This window comes from Copadichromis virginalis, linkage group LG15 (genome assembly GCF_057382275.1).
Source record: "Copadichromis virginalis isolate Kocher_CV1m ecotype Utaka linkage group LG15, C_Virginalis_male_GT1.1, whole genome shotgun sequence".
NCBI classification, from domain to species: domain Eukaryota; kingdom Metazoa; phylum Chordata; class Actinopteri; order Cichliformes; family Cichlidae; genus Copadichromis; species Copadichromis virginalis.
This window is the reverse complement of record NC_140632.1, coordinates 28,365,362-28,379,232: the sequence shown is the minus strand read 5'-3', so window position 1 is coordinate 28,379,232 and position 13,871 is coordinate 28,365,362. Positions and strand designations below refer to the sequence as shown.

At 42.2% G+C, this 13,871-nt stretch overlaps 1 protein-coding gene across 2 annotated transcripts in view; it reads left to right on the top strand.

The window, feature by feature from the left end:
* Window positions 1-13,871, top strand: part of tnfrsf21 (tumor necrosis factor receptor superfamily, member 21) — a 180,085-nt gene that overhangs the window by 88,507 nt on the left and 77,707 nt on the right. For both annotated transcript variants that reach the window (XM_085432836.1, XM_085432837.1), the window contains exon 4: window positions 293-558. In XM_085432836.1, coding sequence (XP_085288962.1) covers window positions 293-558 — 266 coding nt within the window. The remainder of the gene's footprint in view (window positions 1-292; window positions 559-13,871) is intronic.

Below are 13,871 nucleotides of genomic sequence, written 5' to 3'. Positions count from 1 at the left end.
ATATACACTTAAGAGTGTTCCTGTAGTCACAATAACTTGCCATGTTGTAGTGAGTTGTAGATATTTGCTTTGTGTCATAATTGTGAGCTTTTTGGTTTTTTTTTTTGTTTGTTTTTCAAATTTAAAAATGAAAATAAATCTTACGAAAAAAAAAAAGATTGGTGATTAGTGCAATCAATTTACCTCTCCCCACTAACTAATAAGGTTTTTCTCTTTGAATAACCCATTAGTTCCTGAACAAATGATCACATGTGTTCTCTAACTGTTTTTTCTCCATCTTTTGGTGTTTTAGGAGTGGATATCCTGAAGCTCGTGGCAGCCCAGGTGGGGACGCAGTGGATCGACATCTATCAGTCGCTGGCTAATGTCACAGAGCGTGAGGTGGCTGCCTTCTCCAACGGCTACTCTTCTGATCATGAGAGGGCGTATGCTGCGCTGCAGCACTGGACGATCCGGGACAGCGATGCCAACCTGGCCAAGCTGATCAACGCCCTGCACCGGCAGCGCCGCATCGATGTGGTGGAAAAGATCCGCTGTGTAATGGAGGACAACCCACAGGTAGGCCTAATTAATGTCGAGGACAGACAGTCTACTGCCCCCCTGCCCTGTTTTCACTGAGGATATCTGTAATGTTGCTGTCTTCACATCTTCACATCCAGAGGTGGGTTGAGTATCCAAAAATTGTACTTAAGTAAAATAAAATAGTAAAATATTATTACTCAAGTAAAAGTGAAAAGTAGTTGTCAAAAAAATTGCCCAAATAAGAGTAAAAAAGTAATTGGTGAAAATGTATTTTTTAAATAAATGCTATCAGACAAACATAAATAAATAAATATACAAATGTTAGTATTTTCAAATAGAATATATGTATATGTACAATTCTAATTTCCAGATTTCAGTTTTTCACAACATAAAGCCTTTTTAACCAATATCTACAGTAAATAATATAAATATATAAACAGTGCAAACCATTTCCAGTGACGAGATATGCTGTAAACTTTATATTCATTTTTGCTCTAAATGGCACAGCAGCCTCAGAGAAAACATTAGAACATAACATGTAACATAAGACTGATATCAAACTAACCAAAGCTAAAAATATATTTAGAGTAAACTTACTGCGACACGTTTCCACAGGTTACATGAGTTGAGTTTTTTCACGCTGAAAAGTCTGTTTGCTTTGGCTCACACTGTAGAAACCAACACTGAAAATATAGCTGTTCTTTTGTACTGCTTTTAAGTGAAACAATCTTTGTATTGTTTTGATACAAAACAATCCAACTCTTCAGTTGGATGGTGTTCATCCAACTGAAGAGGATGAACACCAAGGGTGTTCATCCTCTTCAGTTCTAGCGGAGACAGTTGACTCTGCCATGTTTTCATGTGTTTCTTCTTTCCATGTATCTACACGCTACTTTAAAACACTTGGGCCGCTCTGTCCGCCACAGTTTCAAACTGGTCATGTGACTGCATCTGATTGGTAAAGGAGTTACAAGAAACTCCACTGGCAGAATGATCCATTATTAGCAGTATTATGTAAGTGGGGCAGGGATAGCTCAGTAGGTAAAGTGGTCGCCCCATGATCGGAAGGTCGGCGGTTCGAATCCACTTAACGGCTACCCTGAGGTATCCCTGAGCAAGGTACCGTCCCTACACACTGCTCCCCGGGCGCCTGCTTAGTGGGCTGCCCACTGCTTCACTGAGTGAATGGGTCAAATACAGAGAAAAACAAGTAATTTCCCCATGGGGATCAATAAAGTATCCATTATTATTATTAATTATTAAACTGATTATTTAAAACAAAGTAATGAGTCAAATTTTGCCAAATATTGCCGAGTAAAAGTACCTCTCCAAAAGTTGAAATTGTTCATCTGGACGTAGCGTTTTGTGGGAGAAACATTTTGTGGGAGAAACGTTTCGTCACTCATCCAAGTGACTTCTTCAGTCTCAGCTGACTGCAGTTTTCCCCAATCTTATAAACAGTTGAGACGCATTTTTTCTAAACACCAGGTCTCTGTGGCTTTTAAAAACGCTGCGCCAAAAATTGGTCAACCCCAACGATGGGGTCCCCTGACACAAACAGAGTAACATAGTGTACGCTGTTAAGTGCCAAGAGGATTGCCAGGATTTATACATCGGGGAAACCAAACAACCTCTGGCTAAGAGGATGGCACAACACAGAAGAGCTACCTCGTCAGGCCAGGACTCTGCAGTCTATTTACACCTACAGGCCAGCGGACACTCTTTCAAGGATGAGGATGTACATATCTTGGACAGTGAGGAACGCTGGTTTGAGCGCGGAGTCAAGGAGGCCATTTACGTGAAAAGGGAAAGACCATTTTTGAATCGAGGAGGGGGCCTAAGGGTACATCTTTCGCCATCTTACAATGCTGTGATTGCAGCCATTCCTCAACTCTCTGTGAATGGTACTCATGGCCATTGATCAGTGGGTTTTGGTCAGTGGTTGTTGATCAATGGTAGAGATGGACCAATCCGATATTACGTATCGGTATCGGTCCGATACTGACCTAAATTACTGGATCAGATATCGGAGAGAAATAAAAAATGTAATCCAATCCATTAAATATCACAAAAGCACCTCACAAAACTTGCGACACGCCGTAACTCGCCTCATAACCTTAGCACGTCGGAGCAGTATGCATCACGTGATAGAGCGGCTGTGGTGTGCGAGACCTGTCGGTGGTCTGGTTCAGCATTTGGAGCCGGCATTTCATCTCCGACAAAGTTATCCCCGAGAGAAGTAAAGCAAGTGTGTAAGTCCATTTCTGAATGTTTGTAAAGCATTCCCACGTTAAGCTTAACAACCGATTTATGGAGCGACTGCGTCTTCTCTGTCCCTCCCTCTCCTGCTGCTACTTCAATCATGAAACTGCTTAATGATCAGCTGATCGGCTTTTCTGTCGCGACTCCGTCTCTCTTGTTTGTTTTAAGCTGTTGTTAGAATTTATTTAATATTACTTTCTACACCAGGATCCTTTTCTACGTAGCTGACGGCTGGTAACTGTGCAGGGGCGGATCTAGCAAAGTTTAGCCAGGGGGGCAGGTAAGGCATTAACAGGGAAAAGGGGGGCACAAAGAAATACTTTTCTTTCTTATTCTCATTTAAAAAGTCTAGCTTTTATTAAATAATTATCTGACACCCAAAGTTTTAATTTGATCTAAAATGAATAGAAGTCCATTACTGTATATAGTAACTATTATGTCTAATATATACCCTAGTAAGCTATAGTACTTTTTCCTTTGGGAAGGTACCATCTGTGCAGTCTGCAGTTCTGTTAAAGAAAGATGTTGAATCTATTTAATATTTCTTGAAAAATAATTGATTTCTGTGTATTTTCTTTTCACACTGCATCAAATTAAGGTTGATTATGTCGATTAAGCATCATGAGGTGGCGCGTGAGGAGTGGTTCCCTATTTTTTATTTTTTATTTTTTTTGCTGGAAGTTAGGTTGCTTAATATTTACGCTAAGTACTCTTTAAAATACCAGAATAGGGAGGATGGTGTAGGTTTATGTTTATTAGATTGATCAGTATTGCTGAACTATGAAATATTTTTTTTTGCATACAGGTATAACAGAATAGCTTTAGTGTTGTTGTTTTTTAAACTTGAGTATGAACTTATACAAAATGCAGCAAGATATTTAAAAAACAGTTTTATTGATTAAAAAACACTATATCGGATTCATATCGGTATCGGCAGATACCCAAATTTATGATATCGGTATCGGACATAAAAAAGTGGTATCGTGCCATCTCTATGGTCATGAGAATTTGCATAATTAAGATTAAGGAACTGACCTCCCAGCTCATTGTTCCTTCTCTGGGCTTGTTTCAGTCATTATGCAAATGTACTGTTTATAAGATTGGGGAAAACTGCAGTCAGCTGAGACTGAAGAAGTTATTGGGATGAGTGAGAAAACGTTTCTCCCACAAAACGCTACGTCCAGATGAACAGAATCAACTTTTGGAGATATACTTTAAAAATAAATGTTTTTCAAAAACTTACTCAAGTAAATGTAACGGAGTAAATGTAACTCATTACTACCCACCTCTGTTCACATCACATCGTCAGCTCTGTTCTCTGAATGTCTCTTCTACTGACAGCTAATTTTGGAGAACATCTTTCCAATATGTCCCTCTGAAGCTGATCCCTCTGGGTTACTTCACTTGGACAGATAGAGTTGACATCTAAAAAGCTTTGGATGAGATTTTAGTCTCTTTGAGGGCAAGATGAACACTGTGTAAACTACAGAGTAGGCAGCAGTTCATTGGAGCTTTTCAGTTATTTATTCTTTTTTGGTGACATTTGTAGCCTGTGTCTAAAATACATGACAGTACTTAGTATTTAAAGTCGGATGCTGTATTATGTGATTCAAAACATGTTAGATGTTATTTATCAGAGTATTTACAAAGCTTTGAAAGAATAGCCTGCTAGCGTGCTGTAGCTTAGACATCATCTGGGGTACATTTGGCTTTGAGAAAAATGTTTCTTCAGTGATGTGTTGAACATCTTATGTTATCCAAGCACCTAGTGTTGCATCTTCCTTTGCACCGTTGCTGTTTGGAGAGGATAGTGAAAAGGTCTTGAGACATGCCTTTTTTATGTTTATTAAAGTTCTATAAGTATGTATTTCTTTATATTTTGTTAGGAAAATGGATAATAAATCATTAATCTTTCCAAGCCTTTGGTTTGCTACAAACACTCTCTGCGTTAATGATCTTTGGTTATATACCAGAATACTACTGCATTTGTATGTTAATAATATCTAAGCACGGTGGCACAGCAAGAAGGTCCTGAGCTGTGATACACTTCTAGCCAATCATTTTACGTTTCTGAGGATAGTAGGCGGGTCCAGGTACGTACGTTCTTTTAGAGCAGAGCTACAGATTAAAAATGCCCTAGGCGAAGCGGTCAAAAGTCTGGCTGTACTTCACAGCAAAATATGCAAACTAGCAGCCTGCAACAAGTGCTTTAAGCTGATACTGTGATACTGTCAAAGGAGGTAACACCTCAAATCCGATGAAACACCTGGCGACGCATAGCGTTTTTTTTTTTTAAAGCCAAGAAATGCGCTGTATTTGATAGCTTGCTGCGAGACCTCACACAGAGTGCATCTACTGCGGGTGTGGTGCCTGTTATCAGACGCGGAGTTAGCAACATCCCCAAAAACACGAAGAGGAGAGTCCTGACCCCTAGCCTTGCTAGTGTAGCAGAAATGATGATGGATGATGATGGCAGCAGCAACCGTTCTTCTCTGCGTGAGTAACGTGAGGCTAACCACGTTATTACATTAATGCATGTAAGGTGAACTAGCAAACATCATCATCATAGCTACATGCGGCTGTCTTCTTGTTTGATGGCAGATGCTCCCTTCACCCTGGCCAAAAAGGCTAAAATGACCAAAGAAAAAGAGGGAAACAGTTAAACGAGAGGTTTTTGGATAAAGTTTGTGTTTTTTCCATTGTTTAAGCACTGCCTCCAGCCAAGAGTGATACCATATATGCCCCATAGCTGCAGAAAAGGCTAACATTGTTATCTTTTTACAAAAACCAGCTGAACATGAGGTTTTTGGACCAATTTTGTGTTCTCCATTCTTTAAGCACCGGTTTGAGCACCGGCACCGTTTCAAAAGTACCGATTTGGCACCGGTATCGGATAAAACCTAAACGATACCCATCCCTAATGATTACACAGATATTTAAATTTGGGCACCAACATATAATGACACAAACACATTTTTCCCATCTTCAGATGAGTATATTTTATTTTTGTGATCCTCACCTGCAGATTTTCTCTCAAAAGAAGGCAGAGTTCAAGAGACAAAACAACGTGGTTGTCAAAGTTGTGAAGCCCATCTGTCCACTCCTGGTATCTGTAGACCATCTGGCACTGAGGACACAATCTATGGTGTGTTGAAACATCTGTTAAAGACAAATCACATTAATGTCATGTAACAGGGCAGCCCTTAGCGGCTGGAAACACAGTGAGACAGACCAAGGCAAGTGTAGTGGAACAAAGTATTTATTTGCTATATGGCTCTCCTTAAAACAATTAACTTGTCGAGCTTCTTCACAGCACAAAAATCCATCCTCTAATGACAACTGGCAGCCTTAAATATGTTCAGCTGTCACAGACTTAACCATTATTCCACTCTCAGGTAAATTCTTAAATCCCAACCTTCCACCACAGTATACAATATATCAATAAGAATAAATAAATACATAAATACATTTTCACATTTACATATTAATAAATACTTCACACTTTAATGTTACACCAAACCCAATATTATAAAAACCCAGAAACCCAAGCACAAAAAGATTCACCACACTCTCTTTACCAATGGTCTCTCCCGGAACCTTTAAATGGTGTCTGGACCCCCGGGGAAACATTTGCCCAAACACCTTGAAGAGGACACAGGCAAGAAAGGTGAGTAATCATTAACTTACAAACACTTATTTGCACCACTTTTATCCCTAGATTTCACACACACATGCATTAGTTTTCCTTATTGGTAAACCTTAATCACAATCTCAATCACCATTCTTCTCTCCTGACAGACAACCACCACATTCCTTGATGAGGAGCAGCTGTGCAGGATCTGAAACAAGGCTACCAACTGATTTTAAAATTCCCAATAAATAGTCAATAAATATTTAAACTTCTTGTGTGCAAATCCATGCTTAAAGTGCAATGCTCATAAAGTACTTGATAAGGTGCTTTTAATAAAGTGAAAGGTGTGCTCTAAAGTGCTATACAGACAATACAATATAAATAAATGCAGTAAGGGAGTCCTCTTCCTTTTTTTTTTTTTTTTTTTTTTTTTTAAATGACATCAGAAACAGCAGTATGCGACATTACGTGATGGCAGAGCTTCAGTTCATCCTTTGTCATTTTATTTTTTTTATTTTATTTTTTAATAAATAGGACAGGGGGAATGAATGAGAGAAAGAGGGGGAGAGAAAGAAAGAAAACCAAAGGGGAGAAGAGACGGTGAGAAGAGGGGGGAATAGAGAGAAAAAAAAAAAACTCCTGGGTCACCTGTATGGAGAGAAAAAAAAAACAAACAAACAAAAACAAACAAACAGAGGAGACAGCAAACAACAAAGAGCAACATAATAATAGAGAAAACAAAGCACCATCACAATAAACTAGCTAGTCATAGATATCAATATTTACTAAATAATAAACGATATTGTGCAGCACGCAAGATAGACAGCGCACAGTGTGCTTTGAGGCAGCAGCCAAGAAAGCTTTAGTCCGCGTCTGTGAATACCCATGTGTGCATACCTGTGTGGATCAGCATGCTTGCATTCCAAAGGTTTCTCCATGTAATGATCTGCTAGGGAGTGTGGGGGGGCCACAGCCCCGTCCTCCAGGGTGTGAAGCGGGTATGGAGGAGATCAAAACTCTAGACATCCAGAGGCCCCCAGAACACAAGAGACCATGGAAGACCAACAGAGGGGCAGCCGCGCCACTGTTCCAGTAAGAGCTGAGGAGAGTCCCAGATGAGGGCTCGCCCAGCAGCCGCGGAGCAGAAGTCAGGGGGAGTTGCAGTGACGCGCCCGTGAGCTCCGCCGGCCCCCAGCTGTGCCTGAGTGACCGAGCCCCAGGCCGAGAGGCCGGGGGCACCCCACCTCCAAAGGGGCCCGAGCGAGCCCCAGGCCCCGACAAGCGGCCGCCAAGGAGTGAGCCGGTGTGTACCCGGACGCCCACCCCCAGACACAAAGAACCACCAACACACCGACACCTGAGGGAGTCCGCCACCGGCAGGGGAAGTGGTGGTGGGTGGAGATAGGCCTCCAAACCTTGGAGGGCCTGAGGTGTCCCCAGAGAGGTGGCGTCTGATACCCAACCTGACATATAGACACAGACGCTGTACACACAATCACACTCCCCAAGCGTACTCTACAAACCGGGTCTAGGTACCCTTGCCCCTGGAGGGGGGAATTGCACCCAGACCCAGGTGGTGTTACCCTTTTCCCTGCGGTGGGGAGAGGCAGACCACCCCGACTCCGCAGCAGCAGGGAGGCCCCACACCCCAGACCGCAGTCGGACGGCCAACTCCTCCTACTAGCCCTCCTGCTCCAGCAGGCCGCAGAGAATGGGGGTGGGAGAAGACTCCAAACCTCCCTCCACCCGCTCATTGTAGTGTTGATGCATATGTGTTCTAAGGTGCAATTAAAACCCAGGAGGGCATGGAGCTACCTGCCAAGGAGCAGCAGGTAAGCGCATAGTCCCTCCTGCTAGCCCTCAATGACTAAGTGTATTTAAAATTGAGAGGTGGGCAACGACGTCAGGGGTGAGGTATACACCCTGATGGTAATTTGGACTCCGTGATTGTGCCCACCCCCAAGATCCTATATGTATGTGTAATGAGAGTGTGAATAATGTGAATGTCTAAGTTGTGGGATAAAATTGAGGCAGAGGCAGCCAGAAGGGGACAGGGGGGGGGGGGGGTAGCCTCCTCTGCACCCTGGTGACATACCCCCACTCCAAGGCCCTGCATGTGTGGGTGGTTGTGGAGGAGCGGGAAGAGGGAGGCAGCTGGAGATGGGGAGGGAAGGAAGGGAGGGGCAAGTGACCCCTCCCTGGGGCCAGCTCCCCCGCTGACCCCAGTAGGCACTCCCACCCTTCGCGACCCGCCAGGGAAGGGGGGCCCAGGCCCATCAGACCGGGGCCCAGTGCAGTAGCGCCCTCCGGCTCCACAGAGCCCTGGACAGTCCACCCACCCCACCATCCACACATCTTCCAGACTACATAAGACGGTAAACGCCCAGGCTGAGATCTTCCTCCACCTCTCCTGTATCTCCCCCTCCTGCAAAGAGTTCCTGAAGAGAAGAAAGCTCCTGCAAGATGTGACCATCCCCCCCACCAGTTGAAGAGCCCCCTAGGCGGCTCGACGCACCGGCGGCACCCTGCTCCAGGGCCGGGCCCCCATGCACCCACCCGCCCACAACCCCGCCAACACACCAACCAGGACCCAAGCCCCCGAGGCCCGGCCCGGGCCCCAGCCCAGAGACGGAGCGCCCCCAGAACCTCACGCCCATCCCGGACCCACCCAGGGGCAGCCAGGTTGCCAGGTCAGTAACCCACGTCCGTCAGCACAGACCCTCCCCTAGCCCCGCTGCACGCAGCCGCGAGGAAACAGTCACCTGAGAGCCAACAGAGCCCCCAACCGGACGTGACCGCTTCCTTGAGCCCCCCAAGGAAGATGCCTCCGGGGAACCCCCCGACGCCCTAAGCCTGTCCCTACCCCCTCACCAATCACAACAGTGAAGGCGGGACCAAACTATGACCCCCCACCCCCACTAGGTGATGGAGCTGATAAAAGGGGCCCAGAGCAATTGATCTAATGTGGTGGCAGAGGCTGTGTCAAGACTAATGTAATCTAATAGATAATTTCTGTATTGGTTAGAATTAAGATTATTTTTATTTTTCCAGTTCATGAGGACTGTTTTCTTGGCTATGCATAGGGCAGTGAAGATCATATGGGCTATATTCTTTTCTGAAGTGACATTATCTAAGCTGCCCAGTAGACACACTAAGGGGGAAGTTGGAATGTTACATTTCAGACACTTTGATAAGTATTCACATATCTCGCGCCAAAACTTTTGCACTGGTGGACAGAACCAAAGAGCGTGGATGTAATTGTCTGGTGTATTGCCTTGACAGTGTGAGCAGTTGTTGGAAGATGTAAAGCCCATCTTGAACATCCGATGACCTGTATAGTGCACTCTATGAAGTATTTTGTATTGTATTAATTGCAGACTGGGATTTTTAATTAATTTAAAAGTTTTTAAGCAAATCTGAGACCAGAAGTTTTGGTCTAGGTTGACTGATAAATCTGCTTCCCACTTTGCAGTAGGAAGGGATATTGATTCATCTAATTTAGAGAGTGTTCTGTATATTTTAGATAATAATTTGGGGGATTTAAGAGTAAGAAAATGTGCCGCACTTAGTGGTGTTTGTAATTCAACTTGACTGAGGTTAAATTTCTTTTTTACTATGGATTTAATTTGTTGATATTCTAAAAACCTTGTCTTGTTGATCCCATATTGTTCAACTAGTCTGTCAAATGGAATAAATTCTGTTCCCTCTAATATATGTTCTAAGTATTTAATTCCTTTACAACTCCATTCTGGGAAATTAATCATATTATTGTTTTGTAATATGTCAGGGTTATTCCAGATAGGTGTACGTTTGCATGGGATTAATGAAGACTCCGTTATTTTTAGAAACTCCCACCATGCTGTTAGAGAAAAGCTGATGTTGATACTTTTAAAGCATTCATGTCTTTTGATGTTTGAGCTAATAAATGGTAGGTCTGAAATCTCTAGATCCTTGCATAGTGCCTGTTCAACATCTAGCCAGGGCTCAACTAAGAAGGTATGTTTTAACCATTCTGAGATGAACTGAAGCCTGTTGGCTAAGAAGTATTGGTGAAAATTAGGCAGATCTAATCCTCCTCTATCCTTGGTTCTTTGTAGCGTTTTTAAGCTAATACGCGGGGGTTTATCTTTCCAAAGGAATTTGGAAATATATGAATCCAGAGATCTGAACCAATCTTGTGATGGTTTGTTAGGGATCATCAAAAATAAGTAATTTATTTTTGGCAAGATCATCATTTTTATAGTGGCGACCCTTCCCATGAGTGATATGGGTAAAGATTTCCATCTAGTCAGATCGCCTTCTACTTTCTTTAGAAGTGGGATGTGGTTTAGTTTAGTTAAGTCTGAAAGCTTAGGAGAGACATTAATACCTAAATATTTAATATTTCCGGATTGCAGTGGGGCAGAGGAAGAATTATGGAAGGAGCAGTTAATGGGGAGAACTGTAGATTTTGGCCAGTTAATTGAATAATCTGAAACTCTTGAAAACCAGTTTATTAAAGTAATTACCTCAGAGAGGTTGGTTTGTGTGTTTTGCAGAAAAAGCAACACATCATCCGCATAGAGACTGATTTTATGTTCTATGTTCTTACATTTTATGCCCTTAATTGTTGTAGCCTGTCTAAATGCTGCTGCTAGAGGTTCGATAAAAATTGCAAAAAGTGAAGGGGAGAGTGGGCATCCCTGTCTGGTGCCCCTCAGGAGACAGAAGCTGGAGGATGTCTGGTCATTTGTTCTGATACGAGCCGTTGGGGAATTGTATAATATTCTTATCCAGTTTATGAAAGAGTTTCCAAAACCAAATTTGTGTAAAGTTGCGAATAAAAATTTCCAATTAACTCTGTCAAATGCTTTTTCTGCATCTAGAGATAATATTATGGTTTCGATGTTTTTATCGTATGAGTAGTCTATTAAATTAAGTAATCTACGAGTGTTTGTTGAGGAGTGCCGACCTTTTATGAAACCAGTTTGGTCAGGATGAATTAAGAGGGGGGTCATTTTCTCTAATCTCTTTGAGAGAGCTTTGCAGATTATTTTAAGGTCTACATTTAAAAGAGAAATTGGACGATAGCTTGAGGGAAATAAAGGGTCTTTGCCTGGTTTTAGCAGGAGACTAATGTTGGCAGAATTCATATTTGGTGGTAGTCTGCCCTTTTCCTCGATTTCCTGCAACATGCTGTGGAATACTGGTGCCAAAATTGTCCAGAATTCTTTGTAGAATTCTGCAGGGAAGCCGTCTGGACCTGGAGCCTTATTATTGGGCATACTTATCAGGGCTTCCTGGAGTTCACTTGGCGTCAGTGGCGAATCCAGTTCCATTGCTTGACTGTCTAGTAATTTTGGAAGAGTTACGTTGTCAAGAAACAGATCAATTTCATTTTTAGATGGGTTTATTTGTGGTGAGTATAAAGTTTCATAGAAATCCCTAAAAATGTTGTTTATTCTTCCAGGATCATATATTGTGTTCCCCGATAAATCTTTAGCAGCACATATAGTTGTTTTTTCTTTATTTATTTTTAGCTGGTTAGCTAGAAATCGACCTGATTTGTTACTGTGTTCAAAATTCTGCAAGCGAAGTCTTTGTATAAGGAATTGTGTTTTTTTATTAATAGTTTCATTTAATTCTAGTTTTGTTTTGCATATTTTGTTCAATGTTTCCTGATCTTGGTGGGACGCGTAGGCTTCTTCTAGTGATTTGATGTTTTTTTCTAATTCCTGAATATTTTTGTTTTCTTCTTTCTTTTTGTGTGATGAGAAAGAAATTATTTTACCTCTCATCACAGCTTTCCCTGCTTCCCATAGAACAGAAGCAGATATTCCGGGAGTGTCATTAAAGTCTAAATATGAAGTCCATTCCTTTTTAAAGTATTTAATAAAGTCTTCATCTTTAAGTAGTGATATATTAAATCTCCAGTTTTTACTTGGCGTAGTATTATTCTTGTGCATTAGTGTTAAAGATACAGGAGCATGATCGCTGACAGCTATAGGATGAATCTCAGTGTCTGAAATGTCACACAGCAGTGAGCTGCTGACCAAAAAATAATCCAGACGAGAGTAAGAGTGATGAACATGCGAGAAAAAAGTATATTCCTTACTGGTGGGGTGAAGAGAGCGCCATGCATCGCAAAGACCAAAGTCGTTCATATACTGTTTGATTATATTTGTGGACTGCCAATTACGCTGAGTTCCTGTTGTGTTGAGCCTATCCATTTCTTCATTTAGTCCAAGGTTGAGGTCACCGCCAAGAATGAGTGTGCAATCAAGGTGTTCAGAGAGTGCACTAAAAAAACCGTGGAAGAATGAGGGTTCATCAACATTTGGACCATATATACTAACAATACATAGTTTTTTGTTCAATATTGATAGTTTAATAATTAGAAATCTACCCTCTGGATCTATAACTGTATCGAGTACTGTAAAATTAACATTTTTATGTATTAAAATTGCTACTCCCCGTTGTCTAGAATTATAACCGGCTGCAAACACGTTAGGAAACTCAGGTGTTTTAAGTTCATTTAAACCTGTGACAGGTTTGTGAGTTTCTTGTAATAAAACAATATCTGCTTGTAGTTTTTTAAGCTGGTTAAATATTTTTAACCTCTTTCCTCTGGTGCCAGCTCCATTTACATTCCATGTGACAAACCTCAGCATGCCCTTAATTGTGCGTGTATGTCTAATGATGTATGCTGGGTGTTTCGTTTAGACAGGTGGAGAGAATATGGAAACATCCCTTGTTTGTAAATAGAAAGAGAAAAAGAAGTGTGGTGAGAGACTCCATAAGTCTGACTATGTGTGTGAATATACACTAATATGAACAAGCGTGGCTTGCTTATGTGTCCTGCAAGTCTGTGCGTGCTGTGAGGCTGTTGTGAATGTGCTGCCGTTGAGCTGATGTGTTTGCGTGATCGTGTTGTGAAAATATGGAGAAATTGAGGGTGTTGTTTGTAGGTGAGTGGGGAAGTAGGTGACCACAGCAGTGAAAGACAAGAGAAAGAAAGAAACCACATGAACTGTGAGCGACAACAAAAAAAAAAAGAAACGAAACGGAAACATTCCAATTAAAGCAATGACGGAGGGTGACGGTGTTATATCTGCTATGACATCATATTGATATTACTAGCTTAAACTCATGTTAAAGGAGAAAGTGTGAGTGAATAAGAAAAGAGTGTAGCGGGTTCTTATCTGGAGTGCAGTTAATATAACCACGGTGTGGTGCCGAGGTCGCGGTAAAGCTGTCCGTCCACGTAGAGCCGGTCCACGGCGATGACAGCACGGGAGCCTTTCTGGATGAAGCTACGTCGAACTGGGAACAGGACCTTGCGTCGTTCCAGGATCTCTTTGGGGAACTGGTCGTTCACGCTGAAGTCCGTTCCTTTCAGCTCACTGCCGCGACTCTTCACCTATTCCTTCTGTTTGAATTGACTGAATTTGGCCACAATAGGCCGTGGTCTCCCGGT